At 41.3% G+C, this 23318-nt stretch overlaps 1 protein-coding gene across 2 annotated transcripts in view; it reads left to right on the top strand.

The window, feature by feature from the left end:
- rab41 (RAB41, member RAS oncogene family) overlaps positions 1 to 23318 on the top strand; it is a 46557-nt gene that overhangs the window by 9369 nt on the left and 13870 nt on the right. Inside the window, exons 2-4 of one of the 2 annotated variants that reach the window (XM_063060838.1) lie at positions 3490 to 3548; positions 6370 to 6423; positions 20045 to 20150. In XM_063060838.1, the coding sequence (XP_062916908.1) occupies positions 3490 to 3548; positions 6370 to 6423; positions 20045 to 20150 (219 nt within the window). Of the gene's footprint in view, positions 1 to 3489; positions 3549 to 6369; positions 6424 to 18610; positions 18717 to 20044; positions 20151 to 23318 lie in introns of both variants that reach the window. The other variant, XM_063060837.1, reaches the window with a different exon arrangement.

The following is a 23318-nucleotide window of genomic DNA, read 5'->3' as shown; positions in this document are numbered from 1 at the left end:
ATTTAATAGTTAAAGATTTTATTCTGCAATTAAGCTTTGTATTTTATATTCATTTACTTGTCAAAAGTTTTTCTAGTTTTTATGTCTTGATGATTTTGATTTCACAGTTCTTCATTTCTTTGCTTTTCTGGCTTCATATTAACAAAGAAGAATACAAAAGTTATAATTTCCTCTGCTATTCATGTAGATAATACAGAGGATTCTAGTTAATTGGGACACATCAGGACCAGTACATTTTGGCCCTAGGAAGCAGCTGCCCCAGTTAGCTGATGACAGTACTATAAAACTGTATCATATACATCGATGGAAGGATTCATCCAGTGTAATCAAGGAACAAAATCAGCACAGACAACTAGTGCAAATAATAGACTGCCTTCATAAAATATTTTTGACAATTGCATCCTTCAAATCTTCATTTTCATTGTAATATTCAAGATAATGATTAATATCTTGAAAATCTTTGTAGTTCCTAATTTGTTGAAGTAGTGAAATCATTTCATTTTCACTCTCGGTCATTTCTGGCATCTCCAAGCCTGAGTGCTTGAAACCGCATAGAACAAAACAGTTCTGAGTTGTCCTACTGTTTATATCTTGTGTGACAAAATTTTCCATGTCATTGTTTGCCACATTTGCTCTCCATTTAATTTTTCAAATTTTGTTTTCAACCTTTAAATCAGCTCTTTACCATTCTTTTAGGAACTTAATTTAATTTCCTTTAGATTATTATCATAACTCTAATTATAGGCACTATTTCTCAATTTTTATTTATTGAAAACATTGCCAGGTGTATTGATTAGAGTTATAACTTGAATTTTTGGATCCATTCATGGTTTCAAGCAAGTCTGGAAAATGTGATGTTATACCACAATTAAGCAAAGAATTTGTGATGTGGTCTCAAACTTGTTCAAACAGCCCTATGCAAAATTGAAAATTAGGTTACGTCAAAACCTTAGTTTGTTTTTTGCCTAGATAGTTAGAAAGGAGTACTGTCCACATTGTAGGAACTCCATCCTAACCATGTCCAAAGGAATTAATTTGCAGTTCCACAACAATTTTTTTTTTGTCTCACTAAATATTTCTGTACAACTTTTTTTTAGCATTGGCCATTGAAAGGGACTACAGATAGAAAAATATATAAAAACATATAACATATAAAACTCTGGTTAGGCCACACTTGGAGTAAGTACTGTGTCCAGTTCTGGTCGCCTCACTATAGGAAGGATATGGAAGCATTGGAAAGGGTACAGGGGAGATTTACCAGGATGCTGCCTGGTTTAGAGAGTATGGATTATGATCAGAGATTAAGGGAGCTAGGGCTTTACTCTTTGGAGAGAAGCAGGATGAGAGGAGACATGATAGAGGTGTACAAGATATTAATAGATAGAGTGGATAGCCAGCACCTCTTCCCCAGGGCACCACTGCTCAATACAAGAAGACATGGCTTTAAGGTAAGGGGTGGGAAGTTCAACGAGGATATTAGAGGAAGGTTTTTTACTCAGAGAGTGGTTGGTGCGTGGAATGCACTGCCTGAGTCAGTGGTGGAGGCAGATACACTAGTGAAGTCTAAGAGACTACTAGACAGGTATATGGAGGAATTTAAGGTGGGGGGCTTATATGGGAGGCAGGGTTTGAGGGTCGGCACAACATTGTGGGCCGAATGGCCTGTAATGTGCTGTACTGTTCTATGTTCTATAATTTAAAATAACTAAAATACTTTACGTGTTCAGATAAATCAACCTGAGTTTTTAAAGGCCTACTGCATTCTTCACTGATTATCTGGCTCCTAAACTATTTAAAAGAATTTTTGCCTTTGTAACTACAAGTGTTTGTTGTCTTTTTCCAGTAAAGTACTCAGGTAACGCCATTTCCAATTTGAGAGATTTGATTCTGGAAATGATATGTGAAGCAAATCTTCACAAATCATAAAGAATAGTGAATATAAGTTATGTTAGTATTTTAAAGTGTACTGTGGATGGAGAATGGTATGCTATTTATTATAATGAGAAACAGATTTGAAAGTCAACGACATAATCCAATAAGTTAATGATGTAGAGCAAATTTGTATATATGCATATGTAAGGAGACAGACACAGAGTCTATAGATGTGAGGCAAAGTAACAGCGACGTCCCTGACTGGAGGCCTGTGACTTGTGGAGTGCCTCAGTGACTGGTGCTGGGTCTTGTTTGTCATCTACATCAATGATCTGGATGATAATGTTAACTAAATTAGCAAATTTGTGGATGACACCAAGATTGGGGGTGTAATGGACAGTGAGGAAGACTCCCAGTGTTTGCAGTGGGATTTGGGCCAACTGGAAAAATGGCAGATGGGATTTAAAGCAGAGAAGTGCAAGGTGTTGCACTCCAGTTGGACCAACCAGGACAGGTCTTGCACAGTGAACGGTAGGGCACAGAGGAGTGCAGTCGAACAAGGGGATCTGGGAATACAGGTCCATAATTCGATAAAAGTGGCGGCACAGGCCAATAAGGTAGTAAAGAAAGCTTTTGGCACATTGGCTTTCATAAATCAAAGTATTGAGTACAAGAGGTGGGATGTTATGTTGAAGTTGTATAAGATGAAAGTTGAGGCCTAATTTTGAGTATTGTGTGCAGTTTTGGTCACTTACCTGCAGGAAAGATGTAAATAAAAGTACAGACAAAACTTACAAGGATGTAGCCAGGACTGGAGGATCTAAGTTATAAGGAAAGACTGAATAGGTTCAGACTTTATTCCTTTAAACATAGAAGATTGAAGAGAGATTTAATAGAGGTATACAAAATTATGAGGGGTATAGATAGGGTAAATGTAAGCAGGCTTTTTCCCACTGAGATGAGTGGGACTACAACTAGAGGTCACGAGTTAATGGTGAAGAGTGAAATGTTTAAGGGAAGCGTGAGGGTAAACTTCATTCAGAGGGCTGTGAGAGTGTGGAATGAGCTGCCAGCGCAAGTGGTGTATGCAAGCTCAATTTCAACCGTTCAGAAATATGGATAAGTTCATGGGTGAGAAGGGTACGGAGGGTTATGGTCCAGATGCAGGTCGATTGTACTAGGCAGGTTAAATGGTTCACCATGGACCAGCTGGGCCTTAGGGCCTACTTCTGTGCTGTACTTTTCTATGACTATGTACAAGCTGTCCCAGATTACAAGCGCTCGATTTATGGGCACTTCCTACATACAAATGAGCTCCCCTAATATTATAAAGTTTAAAAGTGCATGATTTCATTTCTACAAACAGAGGAATTGTTTTTCTTTCTACTTTTAGTAACACTTAACAGTTTTGTGTTTTGATGCCATTTGTTACATCACTGAGGAGATACTGTTACCATATCATGTTTTTTGGGGGGGATTTTTCAGTTTTGGGCATCTGTTAAAAAAAAAGCATCTGTATTTGTTCTGTCAATTGTACATGATATTTCACTCTTGTGGATTATTTTCCTTTAATCTATAAAAGTACATTTTCTAATTCATGTAATGTTTGTGTTGCAGTTGGAAAGACATCGCTGATAACTAGGTTTATGTATGACAGCTTCGACAATACTTATCAGGTTAGTGGCACAATTGACTAGTAGTTATAACTTGGTCAGGGTTCAATTTATAACAATGTTCCACTGCTCATGGTCATTCCTTGCTGTTGCTTGTAATATCTGGGGAAAGGCAACTTGTAATGCAATTCTTATAGTTATAGTGCTTATTTTCAGGATTGTTTGCTTCTATTTGTTAAATTGAATGTGTTAATTTCAATCAAGAGCCACAGAATCTTAAATGTTAATGAAACATGGAGAATTATCTCCGTAAAGATAGCTTCAGAGACCCTGATCCTAATCTTGGGTGCTGTCTGTGTAGGGGGGTTGATGGTAACCAATCAATAGCACATCTTTGTATGTGGTAGGAACTGGAGGACCCGAAGGAAAGACTGATCACAGGGAAAATCACCAAATTCAGCAGAGACATCACCCATGATCAGAATTGATATCCGGCCACTAGATATGAGGCAGTAGTGCTAGCAAGGAAAGTTCTTACAAAATTGTGTATTTTGTAGTATCTCTTGACGTAGTAATATGTGCCTAAGCATTCCACTGAAGCATTATCAGGTGAGTTTCCCACTAAACCATAAAAGTGAATATTGGACTTGTGACTAAAGGTTCTCTCAGAGAGTGGCTTTATAGGAAGGAGATGTAGAGCATTATGGAAACTATTTCCAAGTTTGAGCTGTGATATTTGAAGGCATGGACACCAGAGGGGATTCTTTATGCCAAACTATACAGAAGGCCAGAGTTGAAACAAACTGATGTTTGGAGGTAAGAAGGAGCCTTAGAAGCATTATGGTACAAAATTAGGCTATTTCCCAATTGAATAAACACAAAATAATCTGCAGATGCTGGGGTCAAAGCAACACTCACAACAAGCTGGAGGAACTCAGCAGGTCAGGCAGCATCCGTGGAAAAGGTCGGTCGACGTTTCGGGCCGGAACCCTTCGTCAGGACTGTAGAGGGAAGGGGCAGAGGCCCTATAAAGAAAGTGGTGGGAGGGTGGGAAGGAGAAGGCCGGTAGGTTCCAGGTGAAAAACCAGTTGGGGGAAAGATAAAGGGGTGGGGGAGGGGAGGCAGGGAGGTGATAGGCAGGAAAGGTGAAGAAGGGATAGGGGAAAACACAATGGGTAGTAGAAGGTGGCGGAACCATGAGGGAGGTGATAGACAGCTGGGGAAGGGGGCACAGTGAAACAGGGATGGGGGACAGGAGGGAAGGGAATTACTGAAAGTTGGAGAATTCTATGTTCATACCTAGACGTTACATGAGGTGCTGCTCCTCCAACCTGAGTTTAGCCTCATCATGGCAGTAGAGGAGGCCATGTATGGACATACCTGAATGGGATTGGGAAGCAGAGTTGAAGTGGGTGGCTACTGGGAGATCCTGTCTGTTGTGGTGGATGGAGTGGAGGTGCTCGACGAAGCGGTCCCCCAATCCGAGTCGGGTTTCACCGATGTAGAGGAGGCTGCACCGGGAGCACCGGATGCAATAGATGACCCCAACAGACTCGCAAGTGAAGTATTGCCTCACTTGGAAGGACTGTTTGGGGCCCTGAATGGTGGCAAGAGAGGAGGTGTAGCACTTGCGCTTACAGGGATAAGTGCCAGGTAGGAGATCCGTGGGGAGGGATGCAGGAGAGTTGTTAAAGTGAGAGAGGCTGTTGCATTGGGCACTTGCTCTCTCTTGACCTGCAGTCATCACAACTGAGGTCTTGGTTGCAGTGGATGACCATGATTACTTCTGTGCCTCATGATGCCGTTTGCTGTCCGAGGAGCGTTGCAGAACTGCCTTCTTGCCCATTGGATCTCACTATAGGTCTCACTGTTGCAGGTGAGGGCTAAGTGGATAACATTCAAGATGATGTCAATACCTCCAAATTCTTCATAGTTTCTAACTTGGAGTGGTGAAATCGTTTTATTTTCACTCCCGGCATTTCTGGCAACTGCAAGCCTGGATGCTTAAAACCATGGTGACAAAAAACAGTTCTGAATTGTCTTACTGCTGATTTCTCACCAACTATCAGTGACAAAAATCTCTGCTTGTTGAGCAAACACATGTGCAACTGATGCTATTTAAAGTGTTTGCCTCAAAGCACAGTATTGCGTCTAACAGCTATTCAAGTGTGCGCAACTGATGCTAGTTAGAACTGTTCGGCAACAGTCTCCTGCCTCCATTAAGCAGCATAGTGTCTCCAATAAACAAAAGGAATCCCAGCTACTTTCTCGATTTGTTTTTGTTCTTTAAGAGTTGTCCCGAGTAAGCAGCTATCCCAACTAACTGGAATCCACTATGTGAAAATAAGTGGCAATTTTAGGTGGTGCTCCTGAAGAATAGTGCTATTTACTAGGTGCTGACTGCCTTAACTAGGTGGAGAGTACAAACACATTATGGCACATGCCTGTCTTTGATTGGATGGGTATTGGTTGAGGGGATAATTGATCAAATCTAGTAAATCAACAAGTTTCCCTTTGGTTTATTGTTGGATGAAGAGCTCCATAATGGACAAATAATTGCCTAATTTCTCTCAAGTTTAGGGTTGGGACCTTTCATTAATATGTTTAAAGTTAAAATTAGCTGCTTTATGAAATTAATATTCTTGCTTTGTGTTGTCCTGTACATCTGAAGAATACTTTGGTCAGTGTTATTATCTCAACCTTCAGTTCATGAATTTAATTGCAGGCATTTCAAGTGGGCATTCACAGATGAAATAGGATAGGTTGGAGTAAGTCTGTCCCAATAAAAGCTGAGTTTGCTTACCTAATCTTGTTTGTTTATGACCTCTTGTCCTGTGATCGATGTCACATTTTCTGCGTTCTCTAATTTGATGTTTCTTCCTAGGCAACAATTGGAATTGATTTTCTGTCAAAAACAATGTATTTGGAAGATCGGACGGTAAGCCTTTATCTCATTTACATTGAATAATAGTTTTATGTATATACATTAAATTCCTGTTAAAGTTGGGGTGAAAGGTATTGGTTGCTCACTGGAGGTTGGTAATTGATATTCTCCATGGTCAGTCAGGAGAGTTTAAAAAAAAAATGAACTTAAAATGAAAGGATCTTTCATCTTTTTGATCACAAACTAGTTTGCATAATTTTATATTATATGTTTTTATATATTTTGTTAATCTGGAGCCTATCATAATCTGTACAATCAAAAATTTAAAGTTAAAATTATTACAGAATGTGAGCTAATGTTCAGTAAGTAAGGTTTCTTTGCTCGATTACAAATTGATAACCAATTAATTATGCAGTATGAGATCCAATCCCTTGGCTGAACAGAAGTACTCTGCTTTCAAGTTAACTGTTTAAGTCCATTTAGCAGTATAGTACATAGAATGTTGTAATTATTAGTCTGTTAATTTTCCAGATTTCCCTTGCATCTTCCTCCATATTAGATGGCTCATGTTGGTGTGTAGCTTCATTCTAATATATTGTGCAGTTCTTCATATTTCACGCCTTGAACATAAATGGTGAATTGCTATTCATTCAAGATAAAAATTGGAGGAGACTGATTCTGCTTCCATCTAATATTAAAATTTAATTTCCAATGCATGTAAGCTTCTAATAATTGGGAGCATAGACTAGAGCTGACTTCATATTTTTACCTTTCTCCCCACCACCAGAGTCACTTAATTCACATTGAGCCTTAAGTTGATGCCATGTAACATGGTGCATATCCAATTTAACCCAGTTGTAGAAACCACCATCTGATTTTTCTTTGATTTTTTAAAAAACAAAATGATCAGCGGAACCTGTTTTAAAATACAGGAAATTAAGTTCAAAATGTCCTTGTCCCTTTATCTTCCTCCACAGTCGTCTGCAACTGACAACCATTGTAGAGAAAGATTATAAAACTATTAGCAGTTTTATTTCTTAAAATAAAAATTAGCATGTACAAATTAGTAAATATAAATAACCACTTGCAAGAGTTGTTTCCATGCAGAAACTGTTTGGTCACAACTTTGTCAGACATTTCCCAGTCTGGTATGTAACCACAGTGGATTAGTTATCACCTTATCAAAAAGGTAGAATTTAAGAGAACCACTTTGGCAGTTAAAATTGTCTGATTCAGTGGTGGTGTTTTAAGTTGACCATATTGTGTTAAATGATAAAGTGTAAGAGCTATTTATGTACAGCATAATGGTATCCCAATAACTGATCATATTGAAGCATCAATCTTATTATCCTATCATATCAAAAAAAAGTAGTTCATTATTTGTTAAACGAACACAAGGCAAAAGGTAACACAAGGCGAAATAGCACTTTTAACCTTTTGCTTCATGACTACTATTTTCTACTTCTCTTTGTGAATGTTAGTTCCCAGCAAAAATTCTAAGAAAGCAGTGGATTTTTCAGTCCTTTATACGTTTGTTTAAACTTGTCTGTTTTTGTTCCCAACCAGCTTTATCAATGCTTCTGTATTTCTGTTAATAACTGAAATTTTAATTATATAAACTGCCATAGCATTACATCAAATGCCTTCTGTTAATGTATTTTCCATTGTGTTCCATTTCTCTGTGTTGATTTCCTTAAAAAAAAGAATTGTTCAATAATCAAGCGCAGACTTTATTCGACAGATCCTTAGTGACAATCCTTTTTACCCATTGGGTGTTTATTAGTTGCCAGTGCAAAAGCTCACTTGATCTGAGTATAAGTTGGCAATGGAGAGGTAGAAATGTAGCAATGTTTTTTTTGGAACTTGTAATCTTTATCCCTAATACTTCACCCAAAATCAAAATAAAGACTAAATTGTTTATCTTTTGTTCCTTATCATTTTCTTGAATAAGTTTAATATTTGCCAGACTTTTGGCCCTCTGGCATTATTATCACTCTGGAAAACTTTCGTTTGTTCTTTTGGAAGTTTGTCCCCAATTTGTTTAAAATTCTGGGATAACTGCTACTTGGGGCTTGATGACTTTCCCAATTTATATGAACAGATATCTTCAGATTCCTGTATTGCCTGGGATGAAATTAAAATTTTGTCAACTTTGTCAGAGACGTTAACACTCAGTTCTAAACAGTACCTCAGTATGCCAATAAGGACTGGAATATTTAATGAATACTTTATATCGGTCTTTACCAAGGGACAGGACATAAAAATTGAAGTACCAGAAATAATTAATGAAGTGAATATCAATAAAGGTATTTGTAAGACTGGCTTTGCTTAAGTAAATCACACGGTCATAGCGGGATGCATGCAAAGATACTGAGGGAGGTAAGAAAAACCTACAAATAATCTTTTAGCAACACACACAAAGTACTGGTGGAACGCAGCAGGCCAGGCAGCATCTATAGGAAAAGGTACAGTCGACATTTTGGGCCGAGACCCTTCGTCAGGACTTACTGAAAGAAGAGATGGTAAGAGATTTGAAAGTGGGAGGGGGAGGGGGAGATCCGAGAAGACAGGAGGGGGAGTGATAGAGCTAAGAGCTGGAAAGTTGATTGGTAAAAGGGATACCAGGCTGGAAAAGGGAGAGGATCATGGGACGGGAAGCCTAGGGAGAAAGAAAGGGGGAAGGGGAGCATCAGAGGAAGATATAGTGAGAGGGACTGGGGAGAAAAAAGAGAGAAAAAGAAAGGGGGGAAAATAAAAAAAATAAGGGTTGGGGTATGAAGGGGAGGAGGGGCATTAACGGAAATTAGAGAAGTCAATGTTCATGCCATCAGGTTGGAGGCTACCCAGACAGAATATAAGGTGTTGTTCCTCCAACCTGAGTGTGGCTTCATCTTGACTGTAGAGGAGGCCGTGCATGGACATATCAGAATGGGAATGAGACGTGGAATTAAAATGTGTGGCTGCTGGGAGATCCTGCTTTCTCTGGCGGACAAAGCGTAGGTGTTCAGCAAAACGGTCTCCCAGTCTGCGTCGGGTCTCGCATATTGAAGGCCGCACCGGACGCAGTGTATGACACCAGCTGACTCACAGGTGAAGTGTCGCCCCACCTGAAAGGACTGTCCTGGGGCCCTGAATGGTGGTGAGGGAGGAAGTGTAAGGGCATGTGTAGCACTTGTTCCGCTTACAAGGATAAGTGCCAAGAGGGAGATTGGTGGGAAGGGATGGGGGGAACGAATGGACAAGGGAGTCGTGTAGGGAGCGATCCCTGCGGAAAGCAGAAGGGGGTGGGGAGGGAGAGATGTGCTTGGTGTGCTAGGGATTCTGTTGGAGGTGGCGGAAGTTACAGAGAATTATATGTTGGACCTGGAGGCTGGTGGGGTGGTAGGTAAGGACAAGGGGAACTCTATTCCTAGTGGGGTGGCAGAGGATAGATAGATAGATATACTTTATTGATCCCGAGGGAAATTGGGTTTTGTTAGAGCCGCAAACGAATAGAGCATAAATATAGCAATACAAAAACCACAAACAATCAAACAACAAAATGCAAACTATGCCAGATGGAAAATAAGTCCAGGACCAGTCTATTGGCTCAGGGTGTCTGACCCTCCACGGGAGGAGCTGCAAGTTCGATGGCTACAGGCAGGAACGACCTCCAGTGCTGCCCAGTGTTGTATCTCGGTGGAATGTGGCCGAAGTCCAACAGTAAAAAGTTCAATATCCGGTCTACAAACACGTTCCTCGATCGTAATATGACCCGGATTGCACCATCTGTTGTAACCAGAACAGTAAGCACCCAACTCCTTTACGCTTACCGCTCTCAGTGCACTTCCAGTCAGCCAGAATGGTCTGGAAGCCACCCATGGGGAAGTTTTGATCGGGTATGTCCTTGTGCAGCCCCGTTCTAGTGAAACACATAACACTATACTCCCGAAATTGTTCTCTGACGCCTGGTTAGCACCGTGAACTCATCCATTTTATTACCCACCGAACTCCTCTTCTCCATAAGTCTCTTTTGTCTCGACCCGGTCCTCTTTCCTCGACTTTGTGATCCCCCTCTACTTCCTCTGTCTGTTTTCCTCCAGATTTCAGCAGGGGTGTCCGCCGCTCTGCTCGCTAAACCGGCCGGCATTAGCGCAAGCAGCTGGTCCCTGGAATACACAATGCGACCATGCTTCTGTCCCGCGTGTCGGGATGTAACTATTTCCAGCGCTAAAAACCCAAATAAAACTTGGGATGGGTGAGAGCAGATGTGCGTGAAATGGGGGAGATGCATTTGAGAGCAGAGTTGATGGTGGAGGAAGGGAAGCCCCTTTCTTTAAAAAAGGAAGACATCTGCTTCGTCTTGGAATGAAAAACCTCATCCTAAGAGCAGATGCGGTGGAGACAGAGGAATTGCGAGAAGGGGATGGCATTTTTGCAAGAGATAGGGTGGGAAGAGGAGTAGTCCAGGTAGCTGTGAGAGTCTGTAGGCTTATAGTAGACATCAGTAGATGGGCTGTGTCCAGAGATAGAGACAGAAAGATCAAGAAAGGAAAGGGGAGGGAGGTGTTGGAAATGAACCAGGTAAATCTGAGGGCAGGGTGAAGGTTGGAGGCAAAGTTAATGAAGTCAATGAGCTCAGCATGCGTGCAGGAAGCAGCGCCAATGCAGTCGTCGATGTAGTGAAGGAAAAGCGGGGGAGGGATACCAGTATAGGCTTGGAACATGGATTGTTCCACAAAGCCAACAAAAAGGCAGGCATAGCTGGGACCCATACGGGTGCCCATGGCTACACCCTTAGTTTGGAGGAAGTGGGAAGAGCCAAAGGAGAAATTATTAAAGGTCAGGACTAATTCTGCTAGATGGAGGAAAGTGGTGGTAGAGGGGAACTGGTTAGGTCTGGAATCCAAAAAGAAGCGGAGAGTTTTGAGACCTTCCTGGTGGGGGATGGAGGTATATAGGGACTGGACATCCACGGTGAAAATAAAGCGGTGGGGACCAGGGAACTTAAAATCATTGAAAAAATTCAGAGCGTGAGAAGTGTCACGAACATAGGTGGAAAGGAATTGAACAAAGGGGGATAAAACAGTGTCAAGGTGTGCAGAAATAAGTTTGGCAGGGCAGGAGCAAGCTGGAACAGGAGCAAACCTGGACAGGCAGGTTTGTGGATCTTGGGTAGGAGGTAGAAACGGGAAGTGCAGGGTGCGGGAACTATAAGGTTGGTGGCAGTGGATGGGAGATCCCCGGAGCTGATAAGGTTGGTGAGGTGGGAGACAATGGCCTGGTTCTGCTTAGTGGGGTCATGATCAAGGTTAAATAAGAGGAGGTATCAGCGAGTTGTTACTGTGCCTTTACTCTACCTCAAGGTAGAGGTCAGTATGCCAGACTACAACAGCAGCTCCCTTATCAGCGGGTTTTATAGTAAGGTTAGGATTGGTGCGGAGGGAGTGGAGAGGAGAGCGTTCGGAAGGAGTGAGGTTGGAATTGGAACAAGGTGTGGTGAAGTCGAGACGGTTGATGTCCCGTCAGCAGTTAGCAATATAGAGATCCAGAGCAGGCAGAAGACCAGAGTGGGGTGTCCATGAAGAGGAGGAGGGTTGAAGACGGGAGAAGGGATCATCGGTGGGGGTGAGAGAGTCCTTGCCGAAGAAGTGGGCTTGAAGACTGAGCTGGCGGAAGAAGAAGAGTTCAGCGTCATGGCGCACGCAGAACTCGCTGAGGTGTGGGCGAAGAGAGACAAAGGTAAGGCCCTTACTGAGGACAGAGTGCTCTGCTTCTGAGTTGAAGATCGGAGGGGATGGTAAAGACCCAGCACGGATGAGAGCTGGGATGGGGGTGCGGGGGAGGAGGAGAGAGGCTAGTAGTGTAAGTGGAGACAGGAGGGTTGGGGTGAGAGGAAGATGGAGCCTCTGAGAGTCCAGGAGTTGATGGTGGGATCTGAGGGAGACAGGGTTGCAGAGTTGTGGTGGGGGAAGGGCAGACGGGAGTCACAACAGCAGCACGTGAAGACCTGGCCTGGAGTTCAAGGCTGGAGTCGCAGTTGGAGGTTGTGCAATCGCTTTGAAGGTGTCCATGGTCATTGGAGTCTGCATTGATGGTGCTGGAGTCTGGGTTTTGAGTATGCCCTGGGTTGGTGGAGCTGCCGAAATCGGTGGCGGGGGCCACAATATGAAGTTCGTGCCTGCTAGCGTCAGAGCTGGCAGGCTCTGGGGTCTGCAGATGGAAGATCTTGTGATCCTTGCCTAACATGATAAAGTCAAAGAAATGGCAATTGCAGGCATGGGTCCGATGGGGGATGAAATAACGGGCAGGTCCATTACAAACTGCGAAGAAAGTGTCCTGGAGGTGTGGAAGGGACTCGGATAGGGACGCCAAGTACTTCCTCATGGTTGAGAGGGTTGCCTTCAGAGCTTGACGGGAGAAGCGATGGGAGGCATAGTCAATAAAATGTGAGTACCTGGGATCCTTAGAAGGTCTGAATTGAGATGCTCGAAAACAAATCCTGAAGCCAACAGGAGTAAGTTGGCGACAGAGACACGTTCCAAGGAAGGATATGTGGCTGTAGTAGCGGGTCTGGGTCAAAATGTGGACGAGAATTTGAAGGGCAGAAGAAATTATAGATGGGGAGCAGTGAGAGAGGGTTTCACTAAACTGTTGAAGAGAAGAATTAAACTTATTCAGTGTAGGCATCCCTGGAAGAGGCTTCGCAGTAGTGAATTAAAAACGCAAACACGAGGAAATCTGCAGATGCTGGAAATTCAAGCAACACACACAAAATGCTGGTGGAACGCAGCAGGCCAGGCAACATCTATAGGAAGAGGTACAGTCGACGTTTCGGCCGAGACCCTTCGTCAGGACTAACTGAAAGAAGAGATAGTAAAAGATGTGAAAGTGGGAGGGGGAGATCCAAAATGATAGGAGAAGACAGGAGGGGGAGTGATGGAGCTAAGAGCTGGAAAGTTGATTGGCAAAAGGGATACCAGGCTGGTGAAGGGAGAGGATCATGGGATGGGAAGCCTAGGGAGAAAGAAAGGGGGAGGGGAGCATCAGAGGAAGATATAGTGAGAGGGACAGGGAAAAGAGAGAAAAAGAAAGGGGGGAAAATAAAAAAATAAGGGATGGGGTAAGAAGGGGAAGAGGAGCATTAATGGAAATTAGAGAAGTCAATGTTCATGCCATCAGGTTGGAGGCTACCCAGACGGAATATAAGGTGTTGTTCCTCCAACCTGAGTGTGGCATCATCTTGACAGTAGAGGAGGCCGTGGATAGACATGTCAGAATGGGAATGGGATGTGGAATTAAAATGTGTGACCACTGGGAGATCCTGCTTTCTCTGGCGGACAGAGTGTAGGTGTTCAGCGAAACGGTCTCCCCGTCTGCGTCGAGTCTCGCCAATATGTAGAAGGCCGCACTGGGAACACTGGACGCAGTATATCACCCCAACTGACTCACAGGTGAAGTGTCGCCTCACCTGGAAGGACTGTCTGGGGCCCTGTATGGTGGTGAGGGAGGAAGTGTAAGGGCATGTGTAGCACTTGTTCTGCTTACAAGGATAAGTGCCGGGTGATCGGTGGGAAGGGATGGGGGGGACAAAGGGACGAGGGAGTCGTGTAGGGAGCGATCCCTGATGAAAGCGGAAGTGGGGGGGGAAGATGTGCTTGGTGGTGGGATAATCTTTTAATCCTCCAATTACAAAAAGGATGCAAGAACATGCTACTCGACTTATTATATATTCTATTAAGAAGGCTAATAGAGAAAGTGGTTGAATGCAAACATTATTTTTAATACTTGTTGTCCATGTGTTAGCATCTAATAGGGATCTTCAGAGATAAAAATCTCACAAAAAGATTAGTTAATTTTAATCCATTGATCTATTTTTATTATCAGTGTAAGCAGTCGTAAGGCAAAGTCTCATGCTGATTGGATATTATTCATATTGGTGGATGATAGGTAGCAATGTTTCACAAAAGGCCAGAGCTAAAAGTAATGCTTTTGAGATATTTGTGGTTTGAATATTAGTATGCAAGGTAGGATTTCAATATTTGTAGACATCTTTAGGTTGAAGGTATTTTCAACTATGAGAACAGTAAAAGGTTGTAACAGCGCATAGGCAGGCAGAATGGCAGATGAAGTATAACATTTACTAGGTGATGTAATGCATTTTGGTGAAATGATTGAGACAAGGAGCACACATCAAAGTTGCTGGTGAATGCAGCAGGCCAGGCAGCATCTCTAGGAAGAGATACAGTCAATGTCAGGACAGGTCTCGGTCTGAAATGTCGACTGTACCTCTTCCTAGAGATGCTGCCTGGCCACTTTGATGTGTGTGCTTGAATTTCCAGCATCTGCAGAATTCATGTTGTTTGCGTGATTGAGACAAGGAATGTTTTTAAAGGATGTGCAGGAACTCAGGGAATTTTGGTTTGTATCTTTGAATGTGATGGGCATGTTGAGAGAACATAAGGGTCTGGCCTTCATACATAGAGGCAAAGCCTGGGGAAGAAAGAAGGTTATGTTCAACCTGCGTAATACTGTATTTAGGACACAAATGGAATATTATGTGATTCTAGTCACCACGTAAGCGTGTAAAGACTGACAGAGCACAGTAGAGATTTGCTACAATAGTTTACTTGACTGGAGAAAATGGATTATTGTTCTTGGAAGGTAATCTGATCGAGATGTGTGAATTCAAGACGTCTAATAAATATAAAGAGGCAAACTTGTTGCCAGTAACAGATGGCACATGAATTGAAATTTTTGGATAAAAGATCCAGGGGAGATCTAAGGGGAAAAAAAATTAAGAACTAGTAGATAAAAATATGGAATGCTTAAAGGTAATAGAGAGAATTATTCTTCAGGGTGCTCCAAAAAAATACTGGTTAGTAAGAGGCAATAATTTATAGGGCTGTGGAGAAAGAGTGGATTATTGGAATTGATTAAGTTCTGCGAGGATTTTAAAGGGTAAATAACCTACACAATAATAATCGTATCTTACTCCATGTTTCTATCTTACCATTTGTGGGCTGCCCTGTAATTCCAAGTTATGATAGGGCTACATTTGTACCTGTACTTGCCTTGTGAACGTGATGGTTTCTTCTGAACTACCATTCTGTGATACCTTTTCTGTATAGCTACTCAGTCATCAATTACATCTGCTAACTTTACTGTGCTTTAATCCCCTATTTTCTTACATGTCAAGTCTGAATCTTATTCATGCTCCTTCAGTGCAGCATTGATCTTTTTACATGATCCTCAATGCTCTATTTGAATTTCAGTGGTTATAAACTTACAAAGTACATTTGATGTACTATTGGTGAACTATTATTCTGATAAAACTTCTTCCTACAAATTTAACAAAATTCATTAAAATGGATAGGTTTAAAATATTTGAAAATATTTTGAAAGAGAGCTTTTCCTTAGTACTGAAATTAGGCATCCTATCTCATAAATTGCTTTCCTTAAATTTGTCTTTCATTAGTCTTGAGTGGTCGGCATCGAGGAGCATTGAACAGTGGGATCTGTGGTTCTTCGTCTATATTGCACTGATCCTTGGAGATAACTTTTGCACACTTTGCACAATATTAGTTGTCTTGGCTTTGCTACAGCACAGTTTTTCGGTTGAAGCCAGATACTTCTGTCGCATTGCCCTTTCCAACTGGCCATATCTCTACTCTTGACAGCTCATTAGGCTGGTACTACTTGGACAGCTGGTAAAAAATGTGCTATGGCTGGAAAATGATATTGTACAAAGATTTGTTTCCCTGTTGTTAAAGGCTGGAATATCTAATGTCTATTTGTATTCAAGATCCTAATCCAAGAGAACCATTAGTGAAAAGGCAAGAATAGGCTTAATGCACCCAATGACTTTTGGAAGAAAAAATTATGCTGGTTAATAGAATCCCCCAACATGGAAACAGCCCTTTAGCCTACTGTGCCCAAATTAGCCATCACTTTCCTGTCTATACTAATCCTGTTTTCTTGCACTTGTTCTTTTGTGGCATGACATTTCAAATGATCATCAAGCAGTACATACTAAATCTCAGTCACTTACAGAGGCCACGTCCCCTCCAAGTCATTTTTGCCCACATCCCCTCTAAATCTCCTCCTTTGTCAACTCACGTCACCTGCTCAGAGATACCTGTGCTTAACACATTCAACGATTCAGGAACCGTTTCCCCTCTGCTATCTGAATTCTGAATAGATATTGAACCCATGAATACTACCTCACTACTTTTTTTATTTCTTTTTTTTGCACTATTTATTTAATTTAACTATTTAATATATGAGTGAGTGAGGCCTCCTTTGATCAGATTTGACCATGGATATTGCTCCCTAGCTGTCTAGATACATTGCCAATGTAGCAAGCTCCCCCTCTCCACACAGCTGATGAACCCAAACACCAGCAGCGTCGCAAGAGTTGCCAGTCAGCATGGAACTCAATGTAGGACTTCCTTGGGGGACTCCAGCTGTGGATTTTTCCCTTGGGGTTTACTCCCGAAGCCTTCCTCATGAGGCAGCAGAGGTTTGAGATCAGTTTTCCTTCTCCTAGATGAACTGCCATCCACGGCTGACAAGCCCCATCTGCCCAAAGCGACTGGTTTTAAGGTGCCAGTAACCCGCCTTTGCCCCTTCTTCTGTCAGTAGAAACGGTTCCACTGGGCTTAGTAGCTAAGCCACACATAAAGACCAGGAGCTGGACTTACTTGTCAGAGGCTATTTGAAGCAGACTCTGCTGGGAGCATTTAGTAGATAATTGGAGCTTTCCTCATTACCACCCCCAGCTACAACAACTTAAGGGACCAATTAAGCACTGCCAGTGGTGGCGGTAGAAGCGGATACAATAGTCTTTTAAGAGCCTCTTGGATAGGTACATGAAGCTTAGAAAAATAGAGGGCTATATGCTGGGGAAATTCTAGGCAGTTTCTAGAGTAGGTTACATGGTCAGCACAGCATTGTGGGCTGAAGGGCCTGTAAATGTGTTGTAGATTTCTATGTTCTATAAAAAATCAGATTTTGATTTTTACTATCTACCTGATCTCCGCCCCTCAATTTTGATTTCCTATATTAGGGCTTTCTACAACCACTTTACTCTATGGAAAACAAACCTAGCCTATCCACTCTTTCCCCATTGCTGAAATCCTCCATTCTAAGCAATATCCTGATTTTTTTTTTCCCCCTGCATTCTCACTGTACCATCATAGCTTCCTTAGAATCATGTGTTTCATGTTGGAGGAGAAACTTAGTAGGTAAGCTCAATTGGCCTTTCCCATAGCTAGTCAGAGAGCCATTTCTAGTTGTGGATCATACAAATTCTGTAAAAGAGCTTGTCTCTGGACAAATAGAAGCCTAGCAGTGATATTGTTCAAAATTACTTCAGGGCCTTGATGCTTGGAATGGCACATTGATAAGATACTGTTTGATTTCTTCCATTATATTTCCAATCTCAGGCATGCCTAAAAACATAATTAGCAGTGCATCCTTCTTATGTTGCCAGCTAGGAAAGGAAGGTATGAGCAACGATATCAATTTTTTGGTGTTAACAAAATATGTCCAAGAAAATGCTGGAGGTGAGTGTTGCTTGTTGGCTTGAACATGATACAAAAATATCACTTTATTGGCTTGCGGTCTGTTTGTGGGCTGATTAGAAATGTAGAACTCTTCCGTGCATCTTACAGCTTTTTTTAGAGAGAAGGTAAAATCAGCTAAAGTTCTTGCCTCTGGTTCTTTAGAGATTTCTGCTGCAAAGTATCCACTTGAGGACTGAGTGATTGGTCTCAACTGCAATACCTTCTGGTTGAATAGCACGTTGGTATTCACTGTCTAGCATCATGTTGAGAATATCATTTGGGTGAGTTATCAAAGGGAGGCTAGTGTCCATGACCTCATGATGAATTCCCATTGTAAGATTTGAGTAAACTGCAAATCAACCATTTGCCTTGTAGAATGGCTGATCTGAAAGTTTTCTTCATTTAAGGGACTGACTCATGAATGTGGCAGATTGGGTTTCAATTGTGCTTCTGCACATTAATGGGATCAGTAAATACAGGTTACCTATTTAATATATTTTCAAAGATTTTCATTCAAGTTTGAAACTGGGATTAATGCAGTGTTTGAAGTTTTTTTTGGTCAATTGGAAAGGCATCACCTGCTTTTCATCTTTATAGGTTCCCTGCATTCTTTATTTTGTTTTACTTTATCATTTAGTGTATTTTTCCTGTGTTGTTTTCCCATTTGGTTTTTCCCCTCTGCTCCTCCACCCCAGATCAGACTCCAGCTGTGGGACACTGCTGGCCAAGAACGATTCCGCAGCCTCATTCCCAGCTACATCCGTGACTCGGCTGCTGCTGTTGTAGTGTTTGATATTACAAGTAGGTATTCAGTATATGTGCGTTTTGATTCCAGTGCAATTTAAGCAATTTATGGACTAACTGGCAGTTAACGCACGCTTTCTCTCCAAACACCTGCTCTGTTCAATGGGTTTTGAAACATCAATGTTAGTACAATACCTTTCTCTGGGGCTAGATATTCATGTGAGGTACTGAACAATTTATCTTTATAGCCTAAGGTGAAGGGTAAACTATTCTGAGAATTTTCTCTCAAATCAATTAACAGCATTAAACAGCCCTGAAAGTTTTCTGCTCCTGTACAGCATGGATTTTCTCAACTCTGGCTCCTTTTATTCAAGTTTGCTCAAAGTTTCTTCCACTCTCTCACTTCTCTGTTACTTTGAACATACTTCAGTAACTTAGGGAACTCTTGCATAAATGGTACTTTTAAATCAGCTGCCCACTGAGGAGATTTGTATATTCTGACCTGAGGGTTATGTATTTATGGATTTAGCTGCACAATGTTAAAGCAGTCCAGGGTGCACATCTTTCAAGAAAACAATCTTACTAGATGCTAAAGAGAAAGAGAACAGCTCTACCACCTGAATCCAATGTCCTTGAATTATATTGATAGAGCATCTTTCCTGCAGAATTGCTATTTTTCATCTTTGTCTTGCTCTAATAATTGCATTCATATTGTCTTAACCCAGCAATCTTTCTGAGGCCTGTGATAGAAAGGATAGAAGCTGTGTAAGCGTCACTTACATCACAAGTTGAATTATATGAAACAATAGTAGTTGCAGTGATCCAGTAGAAAATTGATGGGAATGTGATCTTATCAGGTGAACTGTTGAAAGCAGACATGCAAAGGAGATGTATCTGTATCTTCAAATGTGCATTGAGTATTGAACTAGAGTCAATGCTTGCACATTCAATATACTTGTATAAATTGCAGCTGTAATTGAAGGAGATTCAAGTTCCAAAAATCAAATTCACTATTTTAAACTTTCACAATAATCCCTATGGAATTTAACGCCTGATACATCAAATCCCTGTGCTTTAGAACAGTTGTCAATTATTTTGTATATTAAAAAAAAATCACGGGATGCAGCATATGCCATTGTGCAATCCTGAGATTGATGTAGAATGCTTGTGGTTGAGCTTTTCAGTCTTTCTAACTGCTTTAATTTGCAACTAAATCCAATTATCATGAAACACAATAGTGGAGACTCTTATTCGGACATGAGAGTTATGGCTCTTACCTACTCTGAGTGAATGGCACTCTACTGTGCTGAGTGAGATTGGTCCTTGATCCTGTCATTTTCCCCTTGCCTTTTCTGTCTTTGCTATCCTGGACCTGGTCTCTGCAGGTTCGACTGCAGCTCTGGGATACAGCCGGCCAGGAGCGATTCCGCAGTCTGATTCCCAGCTACATCCGTGACTCCACTATTGCTGTTGTAGTCTATGATATTACAAGTGAGTGCAAATTCCTACTACTACTTTCCATTACTCCACTGTGTTCCTATGCATGCCATACTTCTGTTTAACACACAGCTGGTGAGCTTGTTAATAACCTAATTAATATGAGTATGGTTAATGTCCTTGTGCTTTTCATTAATAGCATGATAAAGATGCAGTAACAGCACAGTATCCCTAATATTGTAGTGGTGCAGTTACTGCAAATAATGGCAGAACATTTTCAGGTATAAGTTTCTCTTCCTCCAAACCCTAAATATGTAACTATGCATGTGGACTTACTGAAATCATAGTGCTGAAATATTTTTGCAGGAAATAATGTTGCTTTCTCTTCTAATCCCTACAAGGTTCAAAATAAATTTATTAAAAATATACATATGTCATTATGTACAATCTTGAGATTAATTTTCCTGTAGGCATACTCAATAAATCTGTAGGATTATAACGATAACAGGATCAATGTAAGACCGCCCAACTTGGGCGCTCAGCCCTACTAGTGCAGAAGACAACAGACTGTGAAAATACAAAAAAGAAAAATAATAACAATAAATAAGGAATAAAAATCAAGACCATATGATGAGTCCTTGAAAGTGAGTATGTTGGTTGTGGGAACATTTCAATAATAGGGCAAGTGAAGTTGGTTCAAGAGCCTAATGGTTGAGGGGTAATAGCTGTCCCTGAACCTGGTGGTGTGAGTCCTGAGGTTCCTGTACCACCTGATAGCAGCAACGAAAAGAGAGCGTGTCCTGAGTGGTGGAGGTCCCTAATGATAAATGCTGCTTTCCTGTGATGGTGTTTCATGTCAGTCTGCTCAGTGGTTGGAAGGGCTTTACCCACGATGGACTTGGCCATATCCACAACTTTTTGTAGGATTTTCTGTTCAAGGGCATTGGTGTTTCCATAACAAGTTGTGATGCAGCCCATCAATATACTCTCTACTACACATCTATAGGAGCTTGTCAGAGTTTCAGATGTCATGCCAAATCACTGCAAACCCCTAAGGAAGTAGAGGTGCTGCCACGTTTTCTTTGTAATTGCACTTACATTCTGGGCCCAGGACACAGAGGAATTTAAAATTTTTTTATTTGCAGTAGAGTTTCAGTGTTTGAAAGCGGATCAAGAAAACACAACATGGTGTGTTATAATGTTAATCTATCTCCCAATTACAGATGTGAAAAATTAACCACCTTCTGGTCAATTATTTACCCAATCATGAATATCTGGCAGTTCATATTATCTCATATATCATTTGCAATGAGAATTAACATAAAACAGTACAACACTGGACAAGTTATTTACAGTTTGAAGTCAGAAGTTAGCATACACCTTAGCCAAATACATTTAAACTCAGTTTTTCACAATTCCTGACATTTAATCCTAGAAAACATTCCCTGTCTTAGGTCAGTTAGGATCACTACTTTATTTTAAGAATGTGAAATGTCAGAATAATAGTAGAAAGAATGATTTATTTCAGCTTTTATTTCTTTCATCATTTTCCCAGTGGGTCAGAAGTTTACATACACTTTGTTAGTATTTGGTAGCATTGCCTTTAAATTGTTTAACCTGGGTCAAATGTTTTGGGTAGCCTTCCACAAGCCTCTCACAGTAAGTTGCTTGAATTTTGTTCCATTCCTCCAGACAGAACTGGTGTAACTGAGTCAGGTTTGCATGCCTCCTTGCTCGCACACGCTTTTTCACTTCTGCCCACAAATCTTCTGTCGGATTGAGGTCAGAAAATGATATCAAGTCTGGTTCATCTTTGGGAACAATTTCCAAATGCCTGAAGGTACCATTTTCATCTCTACAAACAATAGTACGCAAGTATAAACACCATGGGACCACGCAGCTGTCATACCACTCAGGAAGGAGACGCATTCTGTCTCCTAGAGATGAACATACTTTGGCGCGAAAAGTGCAAATCAATCCTGGAACAGCAGCAAAGGACCTTGTGAAGATGCTGGAGAAAACAGGTAGACAAGTATCTACATCCATAGTAAAACGAGTCCTATATCAACATAACCTGAAAGGCTGCTCAGCAAGGAAGAAGCCACTGCTCCAAAACCGCCATTGAAAAGCCAGGCTACAGTTTGCAAGTGCACATGGAGACAAAGATCTTACTTTTTGGAGAACTGTCCTCTGGTCTGATGAAACAAAAATTGAACTGTTTGACCATAATGACCATCGTTATGTTTGGGGGAAAAAGGGTGAGGCTTACAAGTGGAAGAACACCATCCCAACTGTGAAGCATGGGGGTGGCAGCATCATGTTGTGGGAGTGCTTTGCTGCAGGAGGGACAAGTGCACTTCACAAAATAGATGGCATCACGAGGAAGGAAAATTATGTGGATATATTGAAGCAACATCTCAAGACATCAGCCAGGAAGTTAAAGCTTGTTTGCAAATGGGTCTTCCAAATGGACAATGACCCCAAACATGCCTCCAAAATTGTGGCAAAATTGCTTAAGGACAACAAAGTCAAGGTATTGGAGTGGCCTGACCTCAATCCGATAGAAAATTTGTGGGCAGAAGTGAAAAAGCGTGTGCGAGCAAGGAGGCCTACAAACCTGCCTCAGTTACACCAGTTCTGTCTGGAGGAATGGAACAAAATTCCAGGAACTTACTGTGAGAAGCTTGTGGAAGGCTACTCACAATGTTTGACCCAGGTTAAACAATTTAAAGGCAATGCTACCAAATAATAACAAAGTGTGTGTAAACTTCTGACCCACTGGGAAAATGATGAAAGAAATAAAAACTGAAATAAATCATTCTCTCTACTATTATTCTGACATTTCACATTCTTAAAATAAAGTAGTCATCCTAACTGACCTAAGACAGGGAATGTTTTCTAAGATTAAATGTCAGGAATTGTGAAAAACTGAGTTTAAATGTATTTGGCTAAGGTGTATATAAACTTCTGCCTTCAACTGTATCTACAGTGTTGTGCTGATCCTCATGCCAATTTAAATTAAATATCATCTTCCTCCTGTGTATCATCCATTCCCCTCCATTTCTTTCATATTCATGTGTCTATCTAACAGCCTCTTAAACTTCACCTAACTGCTTCCACCACTACGTTTGGTAACCTACTCCAGGCACCTACCATTCTCCACATGACCTATTCTTCCCCAACCTTAAAAACGTGTTTGACATCTCTACGCTGAGGAAAAGT

Source organism: Mobula hypostoma, chromosome 10 (genome assembly GCF_963921235.1).
Source record: "Mobula hypostoma chromosome 10, sMobHyp1.1, whole genome shotgun sequence".
Lineage (NCBI taxonomy): Eukaryota > Metazoa > Chordata > Chondrichthyes > Myliobatiformes > Myliobatidae > Mobula > Mobula hypostoma.
The sequence above is the reverse complement of the archived record's forward strand: the minus strand, read 5'-3'. Positions and strand labels throughout refer to the sequence as shown.